General features: G+C 51.1%; 2 protein-coding genes across 6 annotated transcripts; one reads left to right on the top strand and one right to left on the bottom strand.

Moving 5' to 3' along the window:
- Window positions 1-1,793: 1,793 nt before the first annotated feature.
- Pomt1 (protein O-mannosyltransferase 1) lies at window positions 1,794-19,575 on the top strand. Of its 4 annotated transcripts, none has more exons than XM_048432065.3 (20): window positions 1,794-1,928; window positions 2,498-2,649; window positions 3,600-3,706; window positions 3,843-3,893; window positions 5,517-5,663; window positions 7,178-7,289; window positions 7,688-7,753; window positions 7,842-7,935; window positions 8,201-8,356; window positions 9,637-9,767; window positions 10,172-10,267; window positions 11,674-11,766; window positions 12,665-12,761; window positions 14,747-14,839; window positions 15,021-15,138; window positions 15,505-15,602; window positions 16,127-16,240; window positions 17,116-17,242; window positions 17,901-18,078; window positions 18,828-19,575. In XM_048432065.3, the coding sequence occupies exons 1-20, from the start codon at window positions 1,893-1,895 to the stop codon at window positions 19,000-19,002; spliced, it is 2,241 nt and encodes a 746-aa protein (XP_048288022.2). In that variant the 5' UTR covers window positions 1,794-1,892; the 3' UTR covers window positions 19,003-19,575. The 4 variants fall into 4 exon arrangements, with proteins under 4 accessions (XP_048288022.2, XP_048288023.2, XP_048288025.2 ...); XM_048432068.3 differs by having other exon boundaries at window positions 1,820-1,999; XM_048432066.3 differs by lacking the exon at window positions 8,201-8,356.
- On the bottom strand, window positions 19,414-25,588 carry Uck1 (uridine-cytidine kinase 1). 2 transcript variants are annotated; one of them, XM_048432070.3, is made up of 8 exons: window positions 25,417-25,588; window positions 25,090-25,249; window positions 24,137-24,233; window positions 23,859-24,001; window positions 23,676-23,770; window positions 21,333-21,381; window positions 20,613-20,805; window positions 19,414-19,541 (listed from the first exon to the last, which is right to left on the bottom strand). In XM_048432070.3, exons 1-7 carry the CDS (start codon window positions 25,522-25,524, stop codon window positions 20,624-20,626), a joined length of 834 nt encoding a protein of 277 aa, XP_048288027.1. In that variant the 5' UTR covers window positions 25,525-25,588; the 3' UTR covers window positions 19,414-19,541; window positions 20,613-20,623. The 2 variants fall into 2 exon arrangements, with proteins under 2 accessions (XP_048288027.1, XP_048288026.1); XM_048432069.3 differs by lacking the exon at window positions 19,414-19,541 and having other exon boundaries at window positions 19,573-20,805; window positions 25,417-25,587.
- Window positions 25,589-27,262: the final 1,674 nt, after the last annotated feature.

The raw sequence follows: 27,262 nt of genomic DNA, 5'->3' as shown, positions 1-27,262 counted from the left end.
GGTGGCTTGGGGGATGTAGCGGACACTAAAACACATGGTAGTCTCTATCCTTTCTTTGGGATCTTTGGCAAGGCTGACTAAGGAAGAAGTTGCAGATCACTTTGTGTCAATCCAAGGACACTACCTAGCCTACTTGGCATTTTCGCTTTTTCTTTTCCCTGGATCTAGGAACTCCCTACCAGAGCATGGGGGCACCACTAAGGTGCATCTTGAAAATGGGCAGCACCTGTGCCCTGTGCTCCCTGTGGGCCAACTGTGTGCATCCTCTGTGCCCCTGTCTGACTACTGTCTGAACTTTGGCAGGAACTGGAGGAGTGCACTGCACGTCTGTGAAAGATTAGGTCTGGGGCAGAAAAGGGTTGCAAGGCTTCAGATGGGTTCAAGCAGTTGTACTTGGCTGCACCATCACCAAGATGTGTAACCTTGCTATAGGGCTCTCTTAGACACTCCCAAGTTCTTTATTTATTACGTGTGATTTGTTAACCCTATCTACTGAAGAAGGATGGTGTGGACTCATCGGTCACTCACTGGTAAGCACAGTGAGTTCTAGGCCAGCCAGGGTTACAGAGAGAGAGAGAGAGAGAGAGAGAGAGAGAGAGAGAGACTTTGTCTCAAAAAGAAAGAAAAATAAAAGCAGTTGGCATGAGGAATCCAATCCTTCAGACTCCTAAGTCACTTGCTACAGAACTGACAGGCATCTGGGCAGTAGTAACTACAGCCAAGTCCACTGCTCAGGTTTCCTGCAGGCAGGATAAGGTCCTCCTAAGACTGTGCCTACAGGCTGCCGTGAAGCACCAGTATAGCTTACATGCTCAAACTAAACCTCCCCGGGCCCAGAGGGCTCTCTCCAAAGTCCCAGTGCCCTTTCTCTGCAGGATCTTGGGTAGTCCATGTTCTCATGGAAAAGATAGAAACAAACTTTCCCTACATTGTTTTAAAAAATGGTTTTCCAAGACAGGGTTTCTCTGTGCTGCCCTAGAACTCCCTCTGAGACCAGGCTAGCCTCAAACTCAGAGATCCGCCTGCCTCTGCCTCCTGAGTGCTGGAATTAAAGGTGTACGCCACCACCTCCCAGCTCTTACATTCTTCCTTATATAACCCTTATGTGTGTCTGCATACTACTTGCCTCCCTGGTGCCTGAAGAGCCCATCCCCTGATTCCCTAGAACTACAGTTACGAATAGTTGTGAACGGTCACGTGGGTGCTGAGGATCGAACCCAGGTCCTCTTCAAGAGAAAGTGTTTTTAACCACTGAACAGTCTCTCAGGCATGCTACAGTCTGGATATCCTCCATAGAAGAACTAACTTGTATAAATAAATAAATAAATATTGACAAAACAAAAGCATGATTAAAGATCTGGAGAGACACTTCACTCGGTAAAGGCAGGGCCTGCCAGCTAAGCATGAGGACCTGAATTTAACCTCGAGAACCCACCTAAAAAGACATGCTTGTAATACCTACGCTGGAGAAGACAGGCAGAGGCAGCAGAAACAGACACTCGAGGCCATCCTCGGCTACTTGAGTGAATCTGAGACCGGGGGGGGGGGGGGGGGGGGGGGAGGAGAGCGCTGGGGTCCGCTCGAGACCCGAAACGGGGAGCTCCAAGCACGTGATGAGCTCGTGGGAGAAAGAACACTGCTTTAAAAAGCAAAAACGCTGTTGGAGTACTCAGACGTCGCGGGGATAATCGCCGTATTCCAGCCGCAAGACGGTTGAACTCCCGCTCACGCGCGCCCCTAGCCCTGAGCTCTTGCTGCGCACGCGCGCTGCTGAGTGCCTCGGGCCGCGCAGGAACGACTAGTTGAGCGTCGATCGGTGGGCGGTAAGGATTGTCGAGCGGCCTCAGCCCCAACGGTCGAGCCTGCCAGGCGGTTCGCAGACGTGGCCCCAGATGGGGAGCCACTTTGCGGGACACGCAGAAACGCTAGTAGGTTTTGGAGTGCCAGATTCGAGAGCTCTGCTGGGGCTCAGGGGTCCGGCTCAGGGGCGCTAGTGTCGGTGGGTGTTCCGGCGCAGCAAGGGCGGTTCCAGGGCGGCCTCCGGATGAACAGGGCTGTAGAGAAAAAAGGAGCTCGGGGCACGTGCAACTAGGAGAGGAATGCCCCGGGAGAGGACGGGAAGGTCCATCCAGGTCACTGGGTTATGACGGTACCCAGAGCTCCCCAAAGTAGGGGTTAGTTTGCATTTACACTGGGAAATGACAGGAGGGCCACATCATTCATTAGCAGCCTCGCTCCTAGCTAGTGCCCAGCAGGTATTTATGGAATGACTTATAGAAATGAGTGAGTGTCCAGTTCTGAGTTTCCTGAATTGATCCCACAAATGCCTTTATGTGGACCCTGTGCTTGAGTCCTCCAAAAGGCATGTTCTAGAAGAGCCCTGGTTTGAATAACCCATGCAGTAATTCTCTCTAGGTGCATTGCGGATCCTTTTCGTCTCTTTTGAGCCTTTCCAGCCTGCTGTCCATTTACTTTTAATCGGAGTTCTCTTTGCCAGGGTGTCCCCCCGAGCTTGCTTTTCTGCAAAATGTTGAGATTTTTGAAGCAGCCTCTAGTGGTGACTGCTGACATCAACTTGAACTTGGTGGCTCTGACTGGCCTGGGACTACTGACCCGACTGTGGCAACTCTCCTACCCTCGGGCTGTGGTGTAAGTGGAATGGGGAGGAGATTGTATGATCCAAGAGGCATTGTGACTAGTGATTTGAAGCACCTTGCTATACTGTGCAAAGGGAAGAGAAATCCTGAACTTCTGGGCTTCTCGGTGATGTGTTTTAGCATGTAGTCAAGTTGACAACCAAGAACAGCCATCACAAGCATTGTGGGTGTGGATGGAACCCCCAGAACAGCCCCTAGTGTGTATACCTTAAGGTCTTGCCCTGGAGGAATGCAGTAAGGAAAGCTTGGCCTAATAATTAAGAACAGTAGAAGAAATTCTAGTTTACATCCTTAATTTTCATTGGAAGGGAGCTGATTTTGTTCATAAAGGGAAATGTAGTAATTATTAAAAGGGTGTTTATTAACTAATACAGACATTCTCTTTTACTTTGTTATGGATTTCAAGTAGAATATGATCCTGCTCCAAATAAATTCATTACCCACCCTCAGCAACCCTCGTATAGTAGATTAGTTTGAAGAAAGCCCTAGACATTATATTCCATTTAAATATATATATTTAATTCAATATATACTCTTGAAAGATGAGAATTTTTTTCAAGACAGGGTTTCTCTATATAGCCCTGACTGTGCTGCAACTCACTCTATAGGCCAGGCTGGCCTCAAACTCACAGAGATTTGCCTGCCTCCGGCTCCCAAGTGCTGGGATTAAAGGCCTGGGCCACCACCACACAGCTAAAAAAATATTTTTTTTGTTTGTTTTTCAAGATGGTTTTCCTGTAGCTTTGGAACCTGTCCTAGAACTAGCTTTTGTCGACCAGGCTGGGCTCGAACTCAAAGAGATTCACCTGCCTCTGCCTCCTGAGTGCTGGGATTAAAAGCATGAGCCACCGCTGCCTGACAAAAAAAATAACTATTTTTTAAAAGCTTAAATAACAGTTAAGGTTTCTAATTGGATATAGAAGTGTTTGTTTGTTTTTTTAGCTTTGATGAAGTGTATTATGGGCAGTACATTTCTTTCTACATGAAGCGCATCTTCTTTCTGGATGACAGTGGACCACCTTTCGGCCACATGCTATTGGCCTTAGGAGGTAGGTAAGAGAAACAGCCATTGTCTCTCAGGCCCGAAATATATTAAGTTTATCAAGTAAAATTTCTCAAAGGCAGAAATTCTGTGTTGTTGTTTTCTCGCCTTATTTGGTCCATATTCCAAATTTTCTGTTTTAGGTTATTTAGGAGGATTCGACGGTAACTTTTTGTGGAACCGAATTGGAGCAGGTAATGATTTTAACTTTCCTTATTAATCTACACATAAAATAATGGAGACATGACACCTTTTATAAGAACCAACTATTGCCATTTATTGATCTGAACCAGGATATGATTGATTATTTGGGTTGAGTTCCAGGATAGCTAGGGCTATTACAGCGAAAAGCCTTTCTCAAAAAAAAAAAAAAAGAAAAGAAAAGGAAAGAAAAGAAAGAAAAGAAAAGAAAAAGAAAACTTTGGTTAAAGGGGCTAGAGAGAGGGCTCAGCAGTTAAGAAAACTTTTCTTCCAGAGATCCAGGGTTCGATTCCCAGCACCCACACCCACCTGTATCCAGTTCCAAGGGACTTGACAACTTCTTTTGACCAGGCATATACAGTCATATATGCAGATCTTTATACATAGCTGGGAAGTGGTGGCACACACCTTTAATCCCAGCACTCAGGAGGCAGAAGCAGATGGACCTCTTAAGTTTGAAGCCAGCCTGGTCTACAAAGTGAGTTCCAGGATAGCCAGGAATGTTATACAGAAAAACTTTGGGGAGAAAAGACAACAAACAAACAAACAAAAGCACCATATACATAAAATATGTAAATAAAAATTTAAAAGAGAAAAGTCTGGTTAAAGTTTGAGTGTTTTGTGATCATAATCGCTGATCCCTGGCTCTGTGCATGTGTCCTGTGGATTTGGTAGCCACTGCCTTTTATATGTATAAACTTTGTATGTGGCCACAACATTTTTAGAGCTACTTGAGGTAAATATACTAAATCAACATTAATTTCAGAATCCTATGCCTGGTGAGAGCTGGTCTCTTGACTGTGCAAAGCTGGTTTCAGAATAGTGGGGCACACGGTAGTTAATGTTTGCGTCCTGGCTGCGCAGAGAGGCTGAGGCAGGACAACACCTGAACTCGGGAGTTTGAGAACCTCTGTTTTTTCTGAGATGGGATTTCATCATGTAGTCCTGGCTGGTTTGGAACTATGTAGACCAGGCTGGCCTCAAACTCACAGTCATCCTCCTGCCTCTGCCTCTCAAGTGCTGGGATTTAAGGTGTACATCAGTGTGCCCAATGGTGAGCCCCTGTCTCTAAAACCCACCCACCACAAAAGTCCCAGCACTCATTTTAAAGACTTGACCCCAGGTTTCCACCTCTGGTTGTTTCATTTCAGAGTCTGTGAGCTGTGTGTTAGTATGCATGCTCTCAATTCTGCTGTATGGTATGCATGCTCTCAGTTCTGCTGTGTGAGTATGCATGCTCTCAGTTCTGCTGTGTGAGTGTGCATGCTCTCAGTACTGCTGTGTGAGTATGCATGCTCTCAGTTCTGCTGTGTGAGTGTGCATGCTCTCAGTTCTGCTGTGTGAGTGTGCATGCTCTCAGTTCTGCTGTGTGAGTATGCATGCTCTCAATTCTGCTGTATGGTATGCATGCTCTCAGTTCTGCTGTGTGAGTATGCATGCTCTCAGTTCTGCTGTGTGAGTGTGCATGCTCTCAGTACTGCTGTGTGAGTGTGCATGCTCTCAGTTCTGCTGTGTGAGTGTGCATGCTCTCAGTTCTGCTGTGTGAGTATGCATGCTCTCAGTACTGCTGTGTGAGTGTGCATGCTCTCAGTTCTGCTGTGTGGTTCCCTTTCCAGAATACAGCAGTAACGTGCCGGTGTGGTCCTTGCGCCTGCTGCCAGCCCTTGCTGGGGCCCTGTCCGTACCCATGGCCTACCAGATTGTGTTGGAGCTCCACTTTTCCCACTGTACCGCCATGGGAGCTGCCCTGTTGATGCTCATTGGTAAGCCTTTGGTTCCTGCCCGCCTGCCTTGGGCAGAGTACAGGAAGAAGGCAAACATTTTGTGGCGTTTCACCACGAGGCTAGAAGGCCTGGTGTTAGAGAGTGCACTGCCCTAGTGCGTACATCTGCTTCATCCCGATTCCAGATTCACCTCCACAAGACCCACACTTCTGGGCTGCCCCTGATGTAGGATTGATGGACTATGAGCTCAGATTCTTTTTTTTTTAAAAAAATATTTATTTATTTATTATGTATACAATATTCTGTCTGTGTGTATGCCTTCAGGTCAGAAGAGGCCACCAGACCTCATTACAGATGGTTGTGAGCCACCATGTGGTTGCTGGGAATTGAACTCAGGACCTTTGGAAGAGCAGGCAATGCCCTTAACTGCTGAGCCATCTCTCCAGCCCGAGTTCAGATTCTTATCAGAAGTGGATAATGGATTAGATTAGAAGTGGGACACCAGACAGTGCTCAAGGGCTTATATACACCATTGTATAACACGTGCACACAAATACACACACGCGCGCACACAAACACAAACACACATACAATATTTTGTTTTGTTTTGTTTTTTTGAGACAGGGTTTCTCGGTAGCTTTGGAGCCTGTCCTGGAACTAGCTCTTGTAGACCAGGCTGGCCTTGAACTCACAGAGATCCTCCTGCTTCTGCTTCTCAAGTGCTGGGATTAAAGGCATGTGCCACCTCCACCTGGCACACACACGATTTTTAAAAACATTTTAATACCTAAAGAAAATAGCCCTGAGCTTGGTGATATAACACAGTGATCAATCACTTGCCTATCATTTACGAGGCCCTGGGTTCATCCCCAATGCAAAAGCAAAACTATGCCACACTGGTTTTTGCTGAGTCTGGAATCCTGGCACCTGGAAGGCTGATGTGAAAGAGTCTTGAGTTTGAGGTCAGCCTGGGCTATATACCAAGAGTTTTTCTCAAAATTTTTTCAAAACTCCCTTCTGTATCAACTATGTAAAGGCTTTTTTTCTTGGGGACTGGAAAGGTGGCTTAGATGTTAAGGGCATTTACTAATCTTGCAGAGGTCCTGAGTTTAGTTCCTATCATCCAAATAGTGGCTTACAACCATCTGTAACTCCAGTTCCAGAGGATCCAGTGCCCTCTTTTGATTTCCATTGATACCAGGCACACATGGTACATGATACATGGAACACATAAGTACGTGTAGGCAGACCACTCATACATATAAATATTTTAAAAAGAACCCCCCCCCTTGTTTTTCCCTTAACAAGACAGTAAAATAACTATGTGCCATTTACATGGTATTAGGGGTTTGGGTGATTCGTAAATGATTTAAAATACGCAGCAGGTTAGGTGGAAGGTTATATGCAAATATATGTCTTTGTACAAACTGGGCCTGAGCATGCATGGACTGGCATCCTCAGAGGGGTCTTCAGTCCAGTCTCCATGGAGATAGCTGTCTGCATCTCCTGTGCATGTGCTGCTCAACACTGACAACTGTTCATCTCTGTAACAGAAAACGCCCTGCTCACTCAGTCCAGGCTCATGCTGTTGGAGTCCTTACTGATATTCTTTAACCTCTTGGCTGTGCTGTCCTATCTGAAGTTCTTCAACGCCCAGACACACAGGTAGGCAAGTGAGGCAGGCCTGGCTAGAGTCTGGCTGTGGCGCCTAACTGAGCAGTCCCTCAGAGTGTTGGGCTTACAGGCGTGTGCCTGCGCCAGCTCCGGACCACTGCGTGTGTCTTATATCTTGAGGAGTTGCTTGCAGAATGTCTTTTGATTACCTAATTCTGTGGGTCGGCCCTGAGCCCATGATTTATAATGACACCCTTTTTAACTTTAACCCACAGTAAAGTTTTTCTTGACAAAAAGAAAAGTTGTTTTGAGCCCCAAACTGGGAGGTGGGTTCTTTTTATGTGGCTGGTGCCAGGGCTGGCCAACCTCGACCTCTCAGAGAAGCATGCCTTGCCCCAAGCGTCAGATGAGCCTGGTGAATGCTTCCCTGTCCTTCTGTTCTTATCCAGCCCTTTCTCACTGCGCTGGTGCCTGTGGCTAACGCTGACCGGGGTCTCTTGTTCCTGCTCAGTTGGGTGAGTTAGAGCCCATGACTTGGACAGTATTCTTCCTGTCTATGGGGTTTTCAGTCTTATAACCTTCTCTCATTTCTGTCTTTTTCAGTATCAAATACATGGGAATTTTTACCTACTTGCTTGTGCTCAGCATCGCAGCTGTGCATGCCTGGAACCTGATCGGAGACCAGACCTTGTCAAATGTAGGTGGTCATGTCAGTGTCACGAGAGTCTGCTGTGTGTGGGGTTGGGGTGTAAAACTGTCCTAGGGAGCAGCTGGCTCAAAGGGTGGATCCTTGAGGCTTCAGGAGCAGGTGGCAGTGAGCCTGCTCACCTGTGAGCCTCCACTAGTGTCTGCGTGAGAGGTGGGGCTTCTCAGTGACTCTCCCTAACTAAGCCTGCATGCAGTATCTGAAAATGGTCCTGCTACTCCGCAGACAGGAGACCTTTCCTCTCCTCCCCTGGCAGATCTGCGTTTTCGCTCACTTGCTCGCCAGGGTCGTGGCCCTGCTGGTCATCCCAGTTTTCCTGTACTTACTGTTCTTCTATGTCCACCTAATGCTGCTCTATCGCTCTGGGCCCCATGACCAAATCATGTCCAGCGCCTTCCAAGCCAGCCTGGAGGTAAGAAAAATGATGTCCAGGTCTCTTCAGAACAAAGACAGTCAGAGGCTCAGAGTGTCTATCTGTCTAAGCATGGTCAGATCCAGCCTGGGTGATTCTTGTGGCCCCCAGGAGGAAGAGATAGGTGGGTCACCACAGGTCAGGGCTAGCCAGGGCTCCATACAAGACCCTGAAAGCCAAATAAATGAGTAGATAGATAGATAAATAGGTAGGTAGGTAGATAGATAGATAGATAGATAGATAGATAGATAGATAGATAGATAGATAAAATAGTGTCAAGTGAGCAGTACAGTCAAGTGATCAATGCCGAGTGATCCAGAAGAGTTCTGAAGTACAGACTGTGTGGGAACAAGTGAGGCCGCCTCTCTTACTCTGACTTGCAGTTAACTGCCTCCTGACATAGACTCAAGCCTGGAGTGTGTTATACTGACTGCAGATGTATCAGGTTGAACATCTCTAACATGGAAGTCTGAGATCAGCATGTTCCCATCTCCAGAACCTCTTGAGTGCTAGCACGACACTCAGACAGCTTTGGATTATGGAGCATTTTGCATTTTAGACTTTCAGATTGTGGGTGGCTCCAAACCTCGCCACCCCCCCAAATTGGAACACCTCTGGTCCCAGCATTTCGGATAAAGGGTACTAGGTTATAAAATGCACCAAGGTGGTAAGGAGTATAGCCTTGAGCAAGCCTGCTCATGCATCCTGGCTCTGCTGAGGACGTGCATGTCACCACACCTCATGTGTGCATGTCTCCTCTCCTCAGCTCCTAGACACAGCTGCTTGGCTCACACAGAACACCTGTAAAAAGAATGTGTGAGCCGGGCAGTAGTGGCGCACGCCTATAATCCCAACACTCGGGAGGCAGAGTCAAGCGGATTTCTGTTGAGTTTGAGGCCAGCCTGGTCTACAGAGCAAGTTCTCAGGACAGGCTCCAAAGGATTTACAGAAAAATCCTATCTCAAAAAAAATGAAAAAAAAAAAAAAAAGGAATATGTGGACAGGTCACCTGAATGCCCACCAGGGAGCATACACACCTCATAGTTTGTAATTCAGTAGGACCCAAGCCTACAGAGTTAATTACAACTGATTATATGATCGTATTTACCATTACCCCATCTGTCATCAAAGCCAGTTTAGAATTGCTGGTCTCGGTCCAATGAGATGGCTCCACAGTAAAGGTGCCTGCCATGAGCCTGACACCTCTCTCCATCTCGGGACCTGCAGGGTAGAAAGATAGTTCTCTTGAGCTCACCTGAGACCTTTTCTATTTGTCTTAGGGAGGGCTAGCCCGCATCACCCAGGGCCAGCCCCTGGAGGTGGCCTTTGGTTCCCAGGTCACTCTGAAGAGCGTCTTCGGCAAACCCTTGCCCTGCTGGCTTCATTCCCACAAGAACACCTACCCCATGATGTAAGGAAAGTGACCATTTTAATTTGCAGTCACAAATTTACTAATCAAAAAATGTTTTGTTTTCTCCCAGTTTGCTTATATTAAGAGTTGTCAGTTTCTGTGACCAAGTCTAGAGGGACAGAAGCAGCCGGGCCCAGGGCCCAGGATCACGATATCCGTGGCGCCCAGTGTGGCACAATAGAAGGGCTATGACTTGCCTTGTGTCTCCTGCAGGGACCTCTGAGCAGCTCTGCCTGACAGCAGTGTTTTTTTTTTTTTTCTATGTCCTCTGGTCTCTGAGACAGGCTGTATGATTGAGTGACGTATCAGGCTGGGTGGTCTCTGCAGAAAGCAAGGCAGAGCAGAGCAGCCCATGCATCTCAGCTGCCTGCTTCAGGTGCATTCTTTGTTGGCGTCTCACACAGATATGAGAATGGCCGTGGCAGCTCCCACCAGCAACAGGTGACCTGTTACCCCTTCAAAGACATCAATAATTGGTGGATTGTAAAGGACCCTGGGAGGTGAGTGGTTCCAGCAGCTCACAGCATGACTGAACAGATTGATCTGCTGTGTCCTGGCCTCCCCTTACTGGGTGCTCCCTGAGAGACCAGCCTTAGAGCTAGAGTCTGTGCCTGTTAATTCGTAAGCTGTTAGTGCAAGGTCAGGGCCTGCTCTGGGTCCTCAGTGACCTCCTCAGCATCTCTTAGGAGTTGTAACAGGGCCCGGTCGCTCCAGTGTGCTTCCACATCTGCTCCCCTGAGGAAGGCCTTGTGTAGGAGCCCTTCTGCACTCAGCCTCTGTCTAGGCCAAGGCAGCCTACCTGTTAATGAGCTTCCACCCTCACGCAGCCTCTAAGAAGCCCTAGACCAGGTTCTCTGTCACTGCCAAATGAGTGTCATAGCTTCCAGTGGCACACGCTTACCATCACCAGGTCCTTTGCCATCTCTGCACTCACCAGTGCAGAGTTGCACTCACCAGTGAGGGCTGGATCCCCGGGGAGGCCTCCTAGGCCAGTCCATCTGAAGGTGTACCCTCCTCTCCCATCACCATATCCACCCATACATGGTTGCTGACTTAGTTTGCACGCCTCCGTGTAAACTGACTGCAGTAAGTGAGGCTTCCCTGTATCAGTGCTGGGGACTTGATAGGGTCTGAGGGGTTAGGTGGCTCTTTTAGTTTTTTGAGACAGGGTTTCACTGTAGCTTTGAAGCCCATCCTAGAACTAGCTCTTGTAGACCAGGCTGGCCTCGAACTCACTGAGATTAAAGGCGTGCACCACCACCTAGCTATGGGTAGCTTTTTTGTTTGTTTGGTTTTGGTGTGGTTTTTTTCTATCTTTTTAAGACAACATCTCTCCTTATAGCCTTGCTTCAGACTCCCAATCCCCTTTCCTCAACCTCAAATGCTAAGATTATAGGGTTATTTATTTATTTATTTATTTGGGGGTATCAAAAAAGAGTATGCTGTCAACATAAGGATTTGGGGGGGGTGCTCCTAGTTTATTTTTCGTAGACAAATGTGGCAATGACAAATAAAGTCACATTTGGCAATTTGGAAAGTAACCTTAGGTTAAGAAGCGTTAGAGGAGCCAGGCGGTAGTGGCGCACACCTTTAATCCCAGCACTCAGGAGGCAGAGGCAGGCGGATCTCTGTGAGTTAGAGGCCAGCCTGGGCTATAAGAGCTAGTTTCAGGACAGGCTCCAAAGCTGCAGAGAAACCATGTCTCGAAACCCCCCCCCCCAAAGAAAAGCGTTAGAGGAAACATAAGTGCCTTGATTCTATACAAAGTCACCTCACACAAGGTATGCATACATTGGGGTGCACATTCCCCAGTGTCTGCTGGGAGACTGGAGCTTTGGCATTCCCAGGGAGTCTATGGTAAGAGGGTACTGGGCTGGGTGGCATCTTGACAGTGCTGTCTTCCTAGACACCAGCTGGTGGTAAACAACCCTCCCAGGCCTGTTCGGCATGGAGACATTGTACAGCTCGTTCACGGCATGACCACCCGCCTCCTTAACACGTGAGTGCCCGCCATGCTTACTCTATCAGGATGTCTCCTCTCACTCCCTCTCACCGCCCCACTCAGCCTGCTTCCTGCATCCTGGCTTCCTACCTCTGCCTTACTCCACTGAGGCCTCCCTGGGCCCTTGAGAAGACAGTGGAGTTCCTTACTCTCTACCCTCCCTCTCTAGTGACTCCCTCAGCTCTCCTGAGGCTCCTGGTGACCCTGACTTGTGTCACCCTGGGCATTTGGCCTCCCTGCTAGTCCTGCAGTAAAGCACACACAGCATCTCTGGGCTGCCACACTCACTTTTCTCCTGGACTGTTGCTAAGGTCACCATACCAGAAGTCCTGCCTGGGTACTGTCCCATCGTCCACAGCCCGTGTGCTGCTGTCTGCCTCCATGGGGTGCCTAGCGCATCCTGTGAAGTGACTCCTGCCCAAGTGGCCGATGACAGGCTACTTCTGGCCTCTAAGGCTGATTCACACCAAGAGCCTGCTCTCCTAGCATGAAACCACTCTGTACTTGCTGGCCCAAGGCTGACAGTACTGCTTTTCTAAGTTCTGCCAGGCCAGTGACTTAGTTCTTAGACGTAGACTTAGTTCTTGCAATCCCTGTGGCAGCCATCTTCTCTCTGAGATTTGCTTCACCTGTCCAAAAAGTGAATGACACCCATCAATGGTTTTACCTCAGCTCGGCCAACAGGACAGTCCCATCTTGGCAGCCCGCCAGTTGAGACTCCATTCTCAGATGAGTCCAGGCTGTGTCCACTTCAGATGTCCTTTCCCTGGAGGAGTGGCCTCTGTGGGAGCCACCTTCCCAGCAGCCTCCCCATCCTCAGTGGGCAGGCGAGCTTTGCGCTGAAGGCGCCTCTTCACGTTCTGACACTTAAGGCTGCTCTCCTCTGCTCTTCCAGGCACGATGTGGCAGCCCCACTGAGTCCCCATTCTCAGGAAGTCTCCTGTTACATCGACTATAACATCTCCATGCCTGCCCAGAACCTCTGGAAGCTTGTGAGTTCCATGTGGAGTGCTGGCTGGCCAGTGGGGTACACCTGTTTCTACCCCAGAGTACCCCAAATGCCCCTTTGGATAGTGGGTTCAGATGTCAATGGGTAAGGAGCCGCTATTCACAAATCAAGCCTGAGATGTCGCCCTGGGGAGCAGGCACTTCATCAGGGCTAGAGTCTTCGGTATCTCAGGGATGGAGAGGAAAGTTCCAGGGGCTGTGACTGGTCTGTGAGGACTTCGGGGTCAGGGCTGTTGTAGCTGGAGCTGCTTCCTGGCCTGTTCATTGTTCACCTGCTGTCCTAGTTTCATTCTCTTGTTGTGCCAAGCACCATGACCAGGACCAACTTAGGAGGGAAGTCAGGGCAGGAGCTTCAGCAGAAACCATGGAGGACTGCTGTTCCTGGCTCACTCCCATGTTAAAGCTTAGCAGCTTCATGTGCCACCTGGGACCACCTGCCCAGGGAACAATACCACCACAGTGAACTAGGCCTTCTCTATCAGTCCACTGATGGAGGCCAAGGCTACAGACCAACAGGACAATTTGATCTGGGCAGCTTCTCAGTTGACCCTCCCTTCTCAGATGACTCCAGGCTGTGTCACATTGACAATTAAAGCTGATTAGGACACCCTGTCACTACAGACAAGAGCTCCAACCGCCCTTGTGACCCAAGGGAAGCTTCTCAGCCAATTCTCAGGAGTTAATAGGAGCCCAAGCAGTTGCCTGGTGAAGGACTTGGCCATCAGAGGGTGATTTTACTGAGACAGTGGTCTGCATTCACCTTCCCTTCTGGTGGCGGTCACTTGCTCCCCTTACAGTCAGGTCTCCTGGGAAAGTTGCTGTACAAAAAGCATTCTGGACCCGCAGACTTGATTGAGTTCTAACCACTGCAGGCCTGGGGCCATTGCCTAGGAGAGGTCCTGCTGCCCTAGCTTCCGACTGACTGCAGCAGCCCTGGTTACTCAGCTTCCCTCCCTAGGGAGTTCCATGCCAATTTGGTAAGGCACCCCTTGCCGGCTCCCTCGGCAAAACTGTCTGAGGACTGTTCTTAGACGTATCTGGCACATCTCTGCCGTTTTCCCCTTGTCTGTGCTGTGCGTACTCGTGGCCCTTCTGTTCTCCAGCCTTTCCTGAGCGGTTCTGCCCGGTGACAGTCCTGCTCCCCTTCTGTGGGAAGCTGTCCCAGTAGGAATGGCGCTGAATCTCCCTGACCTCCCTGCTACTGTGCTATTAACGGCTCCATCACTGATCCCCTCCCCTGCCCACTTCCTGACAGCCCTTCGAGTCGTGCTTGCTACAGGTCAAACAGATCCCAGATAAGGGGAGCAAGCTCAGGAGTGGCTACCTGCTCACTGCTCCAGGATGCCTTGACCCCGCTCAGCCTCTTGAGATCTGTGGTCTCATCATGAGTAACAGTTGAGGCTCTAGCACATCAATCAGACTGTTACAGACTGTTACGGGCTGCCAGGGCCAGGACCTTCCTGGGCCAGTCTTGCAGGGGAGTGCGGTCCTGACCTCTAGAACCACCTTTACTGGCCAAATAAAGTCTAAGAAACTCCCTGTTTGGGCTAGAGTTCTGAGTCATCTTGTGACTGACCAGAAAGCTTTTGAGTGTCTGTGGGAAGTGCCATTTCTACAGCCTCGGACAGGGACTGGCTCACATGCTGTATTGTGAGGGCTTGTGGGGGTCATGGAGTCCCCATGGCACCAAGGCCAAGGACTACCTAGTGTGTTTCTTTTGTATGAGGACTTATCGCCCTAGCTGAGACCCACACTGGTTTCATAGCTGTGTGATTGGTCTTAACTAAGACAAAACGCCGAGAAGCGGTAGGTGTCTGGTCTTTAGCTGGTCATTTAAGGCAATCTGAAAAGGATGGTATGACTAGACATATTTGGTTTTATCCTGGTGTGTGGTGCTGGGGATGACCTCACAAATGCTAGGCAAGTGCTCCACTGCCAGCCCCCAGGCTGATAAGATCTCTTTCTGCAGGACATCGTGAACCGAGAGTCCAGCCGGGATACCTGGAAGACTATCCTGTCGGAAGTGCGCTTCGTGCATGTGAACACGTCTGCCGTCTTGAAGGTGAAGGACAGCTCCTGATCGGCCTGTGCTCACACAGACAGGCCATGTGATGAAAGTCATCCTGTGCTTACAGTTCACGCAGTAGCCAAGAATCCTGGGAAGACCTGGGGCGGGATCTGCTGACACAGCCGCTGGGGTTAGCCAGCCCCGTCACGCTCAATCCCTTTCTTGGTTTTGCTAGCTCAGCGGGGCTCACCTTCCTGACTGGGGGTTTCGGCAGTTGGAGGTGGTTGGGGAGAAGTCACGGGGCCACCACGAGAGCATGGTGTGGAATGTGGAGGAGCACCGGTATGGCCAAAGTGAGTTGGTGAAGTCCTGGGTCATGACATCTGGTTGTCTGTAGATCTTGTGGCACTCAAGGAAATACCAAAACAACACTGTTGGTTTGGAGGGACCTGAGCCCCTCCATTCTGTTTGCCTGAGTCTCTTGCACTGACCCATGATTACATGAGGTGTTTGTGTTATAAAGGACATTTGGGAGAATGGAACTTATGCTTCTTGGGATACACTAGTCCCGACTTGGCAGGGGAGTTCAGGGTGTGGTGGGAACCAAGTGGAACCATAACAGTCCAGTGAGGTGTCCTTGTGGGTTATTGGGAAGAACTGGGGGCAGCCTCTGTCCTCAACTCTTCAGCCTGTGTCTCTTCCTTGGCGTTCACTCTTAGGCCAAGAGCAGGAGGAGAGGGAACTGGAGCTGCACTCGCCTACCCAGATTGATATCAGCAGGAACCTCAGCTTCATGGCCAGATTCTCCGAACTGCAGGTGACAGTGGTTGGAGGGACGCCATCCTTGGTCAGCGAAAGCCAATTTCTGCCCATGAAGGCACGGTGTGCTGCCGAGTTCTGAAGTTTAAAGTCCTCCAACCTGGAACTTGAGACTCTGTAGCAGAATGAGTGTCTCTCCCTTCTGCAGGCTCCGTGACCCTGCACCCTGTAGTCAGGAGCAAGGGGTTTCTGCATCAGTGTGACATTGCAATAATGTCAGGGTGTCTTAAGGCCTCCCATCAGGTCAAAATGGGCTACATTCAACTAGTCTAAAGTCAGGCAGTCTCAGAGAGTCCATGGCATGACTCCTGTCTCTTAGCCTGCAGAGTAAGTGCTCATCCATGAAGTCAGCCCTGAGCCCATAGCCCAGCTTAGCATGCAGGGCCCCTCCTGCAGCACTTGCCAAGTGAGCTTAGTCTGGGCAGTTGACATGCAAGGGACAGTGATTTCGTCACACACTTTGACATCGTGGCAGCTGGAGACGTGGCCATCCTCTGCAACCTGTGCTCTATTCTGTGGCAGTGGAAGATGCTGACGCTGAAGAATGAGGATTCAGAACACAAGTACAGCTCCACACCGTTGGAGTGGGTCACCCTGGACACCAACATCGCCTACTGGCTACATCCTAGGACCAGTGTAAGCAAGCATGTGTGAGTCCTGGTTGAGTTCCTAAAGGTGTCCTGGGGTTTCTCCAAGGCAAAGCCTCAGAACTTGCTTTTTTCTTTTTTTTTTCTTTTTTTTTTTTTTTTTTTGTGTGTGTGTGTGTGTGTGTGTGTGTGGGAGGGTGAATATTGGGCAAGCCAAAGCCTGGACTCTTATTGCCAAAGAGCAAGGCCTCGCTTTTGTGCAGTCTGTTGAGAGAATACCCCGGTTAGCCTTTGTGGACACCTACTGCTGCCTCACTCCTGTCAAGACCGTTTATTAGCAGTGTTTCCCTGCAGCGTCCAACTACTAAGCTGGCCGGTGCTGGCTATGTTTTGTACGTTATGGGTGTAATGTATGTTATACATGTTATGTTATGGCCCTGGTTATATTACCTCTGCCACAACAGAATGGAAGGAGCATGGGGCTGCCTGGAGGCAGAGCTGGGCACAGAGTCACCTAGTGAGTAAACACTAAGACCTCCCCGACACACACACACAGTGGAATCGAGGGCAGTCACCATACATGTCATATGAAATAGGTCCCCGGGCTGCCCCGTAGCTGTGTGTGTGCAAACTGAAATCTCTTTCCAGGTATGACCTTCCTGTGTGCTCAGCACACACAGACTTCCAGATCCATGCCCAATACCCAATCTCCATTACTCCTAATTTCAGTTTTGACAAATAGGATTGAGAACCCTAGAGCGTCTAGAAGAGTGGCTAGAAACAAGTTCATCCAGATGTGTCCAGGCTAGAGTTCCAGATGTGCCTGTGTGGTTTTGGACTGCTGAAGTCCATTTGGTTTCTCTCATGGCCATTGTCCTCCTCTTTGGATGAGGAGCAGGTAGTGAGCGGCTCCCTGTCTTTTAGGCTCAGATCCACTTGCTTGGAAACATCGTGATCTGGGCTTCAGCCAGCCTTGCCACAGTGGCCTACATCCTACTCTTCCTCTGGTACCTGCTCCGCCGGCGAAGGAGTATCTGGGACCTGCCAAAGGGTTAGTGTCTCCTCACAGGATGGGTGTATAGGTGACAGCCAGTTACTAGGACCCAAGGCCCTGGGGCTCCTGTTTTTGTAGGTAGGGGCCCTGAAAAAAACCTGTTGTAGTTAAGTTCCACACCACAGTTGAGACTTGTTTAGCAGAGAGTGCAGGGGACAGAGGCTTAGTTCTGGGTTGCCAGCAGGCACCAGCCATGCTAGCTGAGGCACAGCTGTCAGCAAGAGGCTTGGGGGCAGTGGTCGTGAACAGCTGACAGAAATTGCATTTGGAAAGAAAACTTCAGCGCTGGCTTACCATCGCCCTGTAACCTCCATCCCAGAAAACATGGCCCCTTCTTTCTCCTGACTTTTACTACTATTCTTGGCTGGTCACAAATGTAGCTCTCTTGAAGCTCCCTGAGGGGCTGAGAGTAGCCTGTCTTTACACTGGTCTTGAGCTAAAGCTGGCAGGGGACCCTGCAGGACTGGGCCTGGCCTCACTCGAGGCCTGGGGCCTTGCAGAAGAGCTGTCAAGACCTAGGAAGAAACAGCAGTGTCATGGATCAGTCCACTTGGTCCTGGGGGTTGGGAGGTTGAGGAGCTGAGGACAGTATGTGACAGGAGTGAGCCCATGACTAACCCAGTGGGATGCCGCTCTGAGATACACTCTTCCACAGATGCCTGGTCCCATTGGGTGCTAGCTGGAGCCCTGTGTACTGGTGGCTGGGCGTTCAACTACCTGCCCTTCTTCCTGATGGAGAGGATGCTCTTCCTCTACCACTACCTGCCAGCACTCACCTTCCAGATCCTGCTGCTTCCAATTGTCCTGCAGCACGTCAGTGACCACCTGTGCAGGTGTGGGCAGTGGGCCTGAGAGAGGCTTCACCACCTGCAGACCAGCATTCCGGGACAGCAGAGGCTCACTGCCGACACTGGGGGAATGTGGCAGGCAGAAAGCTTTTGGTTGGTGTGGTGTGGTGGCACATGCCTTTAATCTCAGCATTTGGGAGGCAGAGGCAGGCAGATCTCTATGAGTTAGAGGCCAGCCTGGTAAGTTCCAAGACAGCCAAGGCTGTTACACAGAGAAACACTGTTTCAAAAAATCAAAAAGAAAAAAAGAAAGCATAGGTTTGGAGCAAAGGGCCTTGATGTGGAGGGCATGAGGCAGGAGGCACACCGCTGGCGTTGTGCATAGAGTCATGGTAAATTCCAGAAGCAGTGATGAGGGTTATGTGCAATGTGTGCAGGCAGATAAGGGTTGGTGCGGGCACAGAGAAGCAGGGGAGGCCTAAGAACACACTGGTGAAGTCCACAGGTGTCAGCAGATAAACAGCAGGTCCTGGGAAACGGCTGGGCAGGATGCTGTGGGGAGACAAGCCAGATGCTCTATAGACAGCAGGTCCTGGGAGACAGCTGAGCAGGATGCTGTGGGGAGACAAGCCAGATGCTCTATAGACAGTAGGTCCTGGGAGACGGCTAGGCAGGATGCTGTGGGGAGACAAGCCAGATGCTCTATAGACAGCAGGTCCTGGGAGATGGCTGGGCAGGGACGCTGTGGGGGGACAAACCAGATGCTCTAACCTCACTCACCCTGCTGCCCACAGGTCCCAGCTGCAGAGGAACATCTTCAGTGCCCTGGTTGTGGCCTGGTATTCCTCTGCATGCCATGTGTCCAATATGCTACGTCCACTAACCTATGGGGACACGTCACTCTCACCAGGAGAACTCCGGGCCCTTCGCTGGAAAGACAGCTGGGACATCCTGATCCGGAAGTACTAGAGGAGAGCTCAAAGACAAGTGTGCAGAACAGGATCTCAAAAATGTCTTCGTCTCCCACCAGCAGAGGCCTCAGCAGGCGGGACTGGCTGGGTCCAGGAAGGACTCCAGGGATTAACTGAAGAGCCCTGTTCACTGGTTTCTCCTCAGAAGTGGTTTTTTCCCTCTTCACGCAGTGAAGAGTATGCCCTGCCACAGCATCACCCATGAGGCCCAACTCTGACCCAGCCTGTATTTGAGCTGCCAGTGTAAGAACACCAAGGCAGGCAGGAGCCCGCCCCCGGCCAGGGAAGGCGTGAACAGGACTCCTGATGAGCCCCCTGCCTTTCACATGGCCTGCAGTAACCCCAAACAACTCACTGTCTGCAGGCACAGCCGACCTTTGTAAAGCCTACGTGGAAATCTGACAGCGCATTAATACCAAGACTCCTCACTGAGCTGTATTTTAAAAACCCCTTCTGGGAGATTCCACCAAGTGTCTTCACCTGTCTTCCACAGCCAAGATGTCATCCATACACTTCTTTGCCTTGAATTTGCCTTTCCTGATGCAAATAAAAAGGAACACATTGATAATCATTTTTTAGTGTTATTTATTGATTCTTCCTCCAAAGAGGGGTTTCAGTTCAACAAAACTAGTGCAGCACTAACAGAACCAGCCCGAGCTCAGCGCGGCTCAGCTGCTGCCACGAGTGGGAACCACAGTGGTATTTAGCAAGAACAAACGAGAAGTGTGACAATAGCCAAGGACACTTTTCCAGAAAGGGCCATCCCATGACATCACAGAATGGACCATTGTGAAGCCATGAGCTCAGGTTCAGTGTGCAGGAAAACGGCGGCTTCAGGCAGTCATGTTCACATGACTGCTCTGCGCTTCCGTGCTCCCCTGGCTGGAGATAGATAGCCTACCCTGGTATGCTAATCATGAACTGTACCCAAGTGGTTGTACACACAGCCCCTGGCACTCAAGGCTTCCTGCAGAATTGTGAAGACACTATAGCCACAAGAGTCCTGATGGCCTGCTGCTGTCTTCCCACAATCCAGGCCTCCAGGATACCCAAGAGCCCCTTATTATCAAGTGTGACGCCACTTGGCTTCAAGTGGATAGACTTAGGGTTCTTTCCTGCCTCAAGCTCCTGAGCCTGGACTATAGCCCAGTGGCAGGTTGTTAAACTAGGTTCATAGGTCACAAATAGCCTGCCACAAAACAAATAAGGATATATGACATATCTTCAAACTTTCCTTCTGCAACACGGACACGAACCACATCATACTGGGAAGCACATCACTGTGATTCACTATCAACACCAGGCCAGCCAGTGCCAGGGCTGTTTCCTCAGCTGCCCCATAACGTATGTCCTGCATCCCTCTGGAAGCTGGCACCGTGGGCTTTCTATGTGGTCTGGGACACTTCTCAGTGACCCAGAGACCTACTGGCCTCTTCCAATGAGAGGAAGCGGAGGACACCAGAATGCTCTGTCAGTATGAATCTGCCCTCCCAAGGCAGGCAGGCCTTGGTCCTAGGTCACGCTGAGAGGAATCCCTGACTGTGCTTTTAAGAGCAAGTGGTTATCCCCAGGCCCAGACCCCTAATCATGGGTCTGTGGGGAACCTACATATGCTGGTCTCAGTGGGGTCTGCTGCTAGACTCCAGGTGTGAGCGCTTGCCAGTGGCCAACACTCCAGGGTGATCTCCTGGTTCAGGGAAGGTCCTCTTGTAGTTGCGCCCATTGGGCCCTCCTCGGTGCCGCTTGCACAGGTCACCATTGAGAATGTCCTGGATGTGCTGGACAATCAGGTTGATGGCAACTGCAATGAGACATGGAAATATCACATTCACTCCTGGAACCCTTGCGACCTGCCCTTGCTCCCCACTCTGTAAAACACTCAGCGTGCGGGAAAGCCACTGAGCCTGCCTGCCTGCCCGCAGTCCCGACCTCCATGCCTGCCCTCAGTCACAGCCTGCCTGTAGTCCTAACCTCCATGCCTGCCCACCCGCCCGCCTGCCCTCCATGCCTGCCTGCCTGCAGTCCTGCCCTCCATGCCTGCCTGCCTGCAGTCCTGCCCTCCATGCCTGCCTGCAGTCCTGACCTCCATGCCTGCCTGCCTGATATCTCATCTGACAGATGGCTTTTGTTGATGTTGACTGAGTCTGATAAAAACACATCTCTATGGCCTAACAGGCCCTGTGCAGCAGCTATGAGTGTTTGCGAAGTACACATGAACCCATGTCCCAGGTAAACATTGGCAGCCCCCATGCACATACTTGGGAAGCCTTGCCAGCTAAGGTAAGGCAGCAGCAGTCTCTGCTTGGGAGTGGGGCTGGGGCTGCTTACCCATATTGTCTACCCCTCGAGGGATGATCACGTCAGCATACTTCTTGGTCTGAAAGACAGAAGGGTCTCCTGAAGCTGTTTCCTCCAGGTGACTTTAAGGTACTCAGGAACAAGGGATGAATGCCTGGGTGTTGGTAGCACTGGCAAGTTGGAGACAGCCTTACACAGGTGAGAGATGGGGTCTCAGCCATGAGGCAGATTACGCTGGACGAAACTTGAACATCAGTGCCCCACTGTGTTTGCCTGGTTCCAGCTGAATCGCTGGCCTAGACAGGTATGACACCTCCCGCAGTTCTTGGCCTCTGAAATTGGGACTTAAGTCTGCAAATGTCCTATAGGAGTGAGCGTGACAGGACAAGAGCCTTGCTACTATGCACAGGCCTGTGCTGCATGGAGACACACATGGCACCTGTTACCCGCATGCTCTCACTACTGATTTGTTCTAATGTCAGTGACAGTCCAGCAGACACGGCTAAGGAAGTGCAGAACCCTGAGGAGAGCAGAAGGAAAGACCTTGCTGAGGGGACATAGCTGAACCAGGCAAAGCCCAGAGAGGGTGAAGAATACTATGGACCCAGGTTGATACCGTCAACCTGTGTGTTTGGGTCAGGGAGGCCTGTCCCTTGTGGAAGACAGGTTGCTGAAGGCAGTAGAGACTCTTCCCATGAAAGGCAAGAGCAGACCTGGGCTGGGACTCACTCTGGCAGCACTACCAGGTGAGGGGAAGAGGGGCTAAAACCCACCAGCCTGGGAAATGGTTCTGAGGGCCAGCTGGTTTGAACGGTGGGGAAGAAATCCTGAGGAGGTCAGCAGCACCGGGTCAGGAAAGGACGCAGCAGGCTGCTCAGGAGGCTGCTTTGAGGCAGGGCACAGGGCTTTGCTGGCAACTCACCAGCTACTCAGCAAAAGTCCAAGATTATAAGACTACAACAGTCGGCACTTCACACACTTTCCAGAAATGTCAGAGAGCATGCGTATTAAAGAAAAAACTCTTTGCCGGGCATGGTGGCACACGTCTTTAATTCCAGCACTCGGGAGGCAAAGGCAGGAGGATATCTGTGAGTTTGAGGCCAGTGTGGTCTACAGAGCGAGTTTTAGGACAGGTTCCAAAGCTACAGAGAAACCCTGTCTCAAAAAAATCAAAAGAAAAGAAAAAGTTCTTTTAGCCTGGTGTGGTAGTTCACTTTTATCCCAGCACCCAGAAGGGGCCCTTTCAGTAGCTGCAAATGGAACTTATTTATCTTGTTTTTGATAGTTCTGGTTCCTTTACTTTCGTGGCTGGGGGAAAGTCTCCATTTCTGGGGCACGTGTGGGTCTCTCCATTATCTCTCTCTGGCCTGGAATCAAGCTGGCCTTGAACTCCTTGATCTCCTGCCTCGGAGCTCTGGGATTAAAAGCATGCACAACCATGCCTGGCTTTTATTTTCACCTTTAAGGGATAAAATACTGGGGGCTGAGAGATGGCTCAGCAGGGAGTTAAGAACAATTGCTGCTCTTGAGAGAGGACTCACGGTCGTGCCCAGAACCTACATCAGGCAGGGAACAACCACCTATAACTCCAGCTCCAGGGGACCCCACACTCTCCCTGGTTCCCATGAACACACACATGCACATACACAACACACATAATACTTGTTCTTTTGTTTTTGTTTTGTTTTTTGAGACATGGTTTTTCTGTGTAACAGTCCTGGCTATCCTGGCTGCTCTGTATACCAGGCTGGCCTCGAACTCAGAGATCCGCCTGCCTCTGCCTCCTGAATGCTGGGATTATAGGCACACGCCACCACATACATACATACATACATACATACATATGTGTGTTTCTTTTTTCCAAAGGCAAAATACTACTAAGCTTCTCTTTAAAATGCTCCAGTCTGACACTGAGCATGACAGCTCACACTCAAGTTCAGGAGACTAAATGTGAAGCCTACCATGAGTTCAGGGCCAGCCAGCACTACAACCCTCAGCTCCCCGTCACCTCCCAACATCCCTGAACTGGGTACAGCCACAAGTTCACTTCTAACTCCAGAAATATAAGATGGCCAACAGCAGACTCCTAATGTAAGTCAGCAGGCTCTGAGTATCTGGTCCAGAGCAGCCGGGAGGTCCAGGCCCTGGAGATCGGTCAGAACACTCAGGAGCTACTCCAGGCACTGACCAGTCCAAAGTCCTTACAGAGCGGCTCCAAGGGGAGTGAGCAAGCCACAGAGGTCAGGCTTCAAGGGAAGCTGCCAATGCAAATCCACCAGGGTCCTGTCTGAGGCAAACAGGCAGACAGTGCAGACAGGGACAGGTGGGCAGAGCTGGGACCCATGTTCAGTTTTGAATGGATAAAGGCAGTACCGGCAGGCAGAACTCCTCAAAGGCTGGCTTCACGAAGGTGGTGTACTGGGTTAGAATCTGCTCCAGGTCCCTCCCTCGGTGCACGTCCCGGAGAACTGCAGCAACATGAGCAAGGCACCACCATAAGCCCCCCTTGGGACCCTGGAGGACCCCAGCCCCAGCCAGGGACCTAGAGGCCCTTACCTCTTCGAGACAATCGAACATCAGAGTCTGTGTCCACAAAGAGGCGCAGGTGGAACATGTCCCGAATCTCCTGGGTGTAGAAAACCAAGATGCCCTCGAACAGAACCACATCAGCTGGGTAGACCACTGTGGTCTCTGGTAACCTGTCAGGGAGAGGCAGACGAGGCCCTGCTTGATGGCCCACTTCAGTGACAAGGGCCCTGACTGGAGGACAGTCCACAAAAACAGAGAGGTGGGATCCACCAGAGGACGGGGCCTCCCAGGAACTACTGGCTTACCTTGAGTGGGTCACAAAATCATAGGTGGGGACCTCGACAGTTTTGCCTTCGACAATGTTTTTCAGGGTCTTGTGCATCAGATCATTATCAAAAGCATCTACAAAAACAGAAAAAGCCAGACTACCCAGCTGCCCTGGGGAGAACTGCCCCTGCCCAGGATCAGCACAGTGGGAGCCAGGGCTACTGAAGATGTCACAGAACACCACCAGGAACAAAGACTTTCTCCTCTGCCCCTCTTTGTATCTGGGAAGAGCCTATTAAGTGTGCGTTCTCTGACCTTCTTATGTCCCTAGGAAAGCTGACTTTCTAAGAACCACTGGCACCTTCCAGACCAGAAAACAGCTCCAAGGCCTGGGTACCAGGCTGGGCTCTGCTTTGACTACCAGCCTCTCTGAAGATTGCTCCCAGACAGTTTGGGGAATCTATAGGTCACCCATGCAGTAGAGTGTGCAAAGAGCCCCCAGCCGCAAGCTGCAGGGAGGCAATTTCAACACATCCATCGAGAAGTGACCTGAAGACCCCTCTGCTATCTCCTTCCCAAGTGGCTCTCGTCAAGGTCTTGTGTCCCATGACCACAGCAATTCAGCAAATCCTCCTAACCTAACATGGGTCGACTACCATGGGAAATGAGGGCGAGCTTCACGAAGCCTCTCTGCTCCTGCGTTCTAGTACACCCTTGGCAGTTGGTATCCAGCAGCTCTCTGTTCAGCCTTGGTCGCTCTGCATCGCATCCTACACACATGCAGCCTCCCATGGCCGTATGCATCCAGCAAACAGCTCGGCGAGCCCCTAATCTAGCAGACTGCATCCCACAGGCATCTCCTACAGCCCTGGTTCAGCAGTCTGCAACCACAGGCACCTCTGTTGTCCGGCAGTGTGCCATCCCTGGAGAGCCCACGACGCAACAGTCCACCTTCCACCCCCACCTCTCCAGGCAGGCTGTCTGCATGTACCTGGGTGGTCGAAATTGTACTGTCCCTTCAAGGCCTTGGCCTTCTGCTCGGCCGTCAGAACCTTATAGAAGCAGTCCTGGCTCAGGATGACCAACTTGCGCTGCCGGCGGTCTACTTCGTTCTGTCCCAGCAGCTCCATGATCTTCTCGCACACTGTTGACTGGGGACAGAAAGGGCCGGGAGTGGGCTTGGGCAGTGACCCACCAGCCCCTGGGGGCGGCCCCTTGGCTGCTAGCTAGCAACAGGTGACGCGGCTGGGCGGGAGGCAATGGCGCCCCAACCCGCGGCCGTCAGTCCCTCCTCGAGGCACGGGCGCAGGCCACTCACCTTGCCGCTAGCGGTGCCGCCGCTCACGCCGATGAGGAACGGCCGCGGCTGGGGACGATCGGCCTCGGGCGCGGCGCTCTCGCAGCCGCCGCCTTCCGCCGAAGCCATGACAGGAGCCGCGGTCCTACATCCACCTACTCTGCCCGCTCCCGCCGGGACGCAGGGGCAAACGCCGTGCGCAGCGCTTCCGGGGACCAGCACGCATGCGTGCAGGGGGCGCGGCTCTCTGGGTGGAGGCCTAGGAAGGCCTGGTGACTCCTGGGTGACCCCGTACCTGGAGGCGGGGCCTGGATGTGGCTCCACCTTCCTCCAACAAGTTGTTTTGGGTTTTGGATTTGGTCTTTGGAGAGAGGGTTTCTCTGTGTAGCCCTGGCTGTTCTGAAATTCTCTGTAGACCAGGCTGGCCTCAAACTCACAGAGATCCTCCTGCCTCTGTTTTCCCCAAGTGTGCCACCACCACCTTTCATTTCATTTTATGTGTATGGGTATTTTACCTGTATGTGTTTGTGTACCACATTCGTGGTGTTCCCACAGAAGCTAGAAGAAGGATATTGGATCCCCTGAGCCCGGAATTTCACTCAGATGTAAGCTACTGATAGGTGCTGGGAATTGAACCTATGTCCTCTGGAAGAGCAGTATCTGCAGCTCCCACAACTGGCTTTTAAATTTTTTGTTGTTGTTTTGCTTTGTTTGAGACAGTGTCTAGAACTTGAAATGTAGACCAGGATAGCTTTGAATTCACAGAGACCTCCTGTTTCTGCCTTCTGAGTGCTGGGACTGAAGGGTGTGCCTGGTGGTAAATTCCTATTGTAAGCATTGCTCCTGACTTTCATTTACTGTGGATAATTAAGGTGCTGGGAGATGGAGGAACTCAATTAACTGCAAGCTGCTGGATTCTCAGCCTCGCTGCCTGTTCCGAGCAAAGGCTCAGGCAGTTCCACAGCCAACTCAACTATTTGTATGCCAGCACTAACTTTTCTAACTCTTGGCGGAGGCCTGAAGAATGCTACACAGTGAACAGACCTCCCGAAGGCACAGCCTCAGCCAGGGCTGTTTCAGTTTATCCCAGACTTTTCCATCATAAACCTCTGTAAACTCCAGATGACGGCAACCATCCCACCAAGGCCAGAGCGGGATCAGTACCAGCATCATCAAACTGATCATCTAAAGCAAGCCTAGGAGGGGAGTATGGGAGAAAAGGATAGCCCATCTCAGAGCAGGGTCAGACAGGCTTCGGGGAGTCAGGGAAGGACCACTGAGAGACTCAGGACTGAATAGAACAACCGTACCACCCGGCTGCTCCCTGCTCTCCCCCACCCTGTCCACATTCATCTGCTTATTTAACTCCCGGCGTCAGCTTAGCAGGCCAGCTAGGCCCTTCTCTGTTCTTCCCGTATCTCTCTCCCCACACCTTACGCTCCTATTCTTGCCATCTTTACTTTCCCTAAGGACAACCTGACCTAGTTTGAGGAGCTCTAACTCAGTCTCCTGAGAGATGGAGCCCTTCTACATCATCTGATTGCATCTGTGCCTCCCTTTATCTACCTATAGCCAAACTCCTCCATCTTCCCCACAGCCGAGCTCCCCCGTCCTCCCCACAGCCGAGCTCCCCCGTCCTCCCCACAGCCGCGCTCCCCCGTCCTCCCCACAGCCAAGCTCCCCCGTCCTCCCCACAGCCGAGCTCCCCCGTCCTCCCCACAGCCGAGCTCCCCCGTCCTCCCCACAGCCGAGCTCCTCCGTCCTCCCCACGGCCGAGCTCCCCCGTCTTCCCCACGGCTGAGCTCCTCCGTCTTGCCTACAGCCGAGCTCCTCCGTCCTCCCCCATAGCCGAGCTCCTCCGTCTTCC

This window comes from Myodes glareolus, chromosome 21 (assembly GCF_982192425.1).
Source record: "Myodes glareolus chromosome 21, mMyoGla1.1, whole genome shotgun sequence".
Taxonomy (NCBI): domain Eukaryota; kingdom Metazoa; phylum Chordata; class Mammalia; order Rodentia; family Cricetidae; genus Myodes; species Myodes glareolus.
The sequence above is the reverse complement of the archived record's forward strand: the minus strand, read 5'-3'. Positions and strand labels throughout refer to the sequence as shown.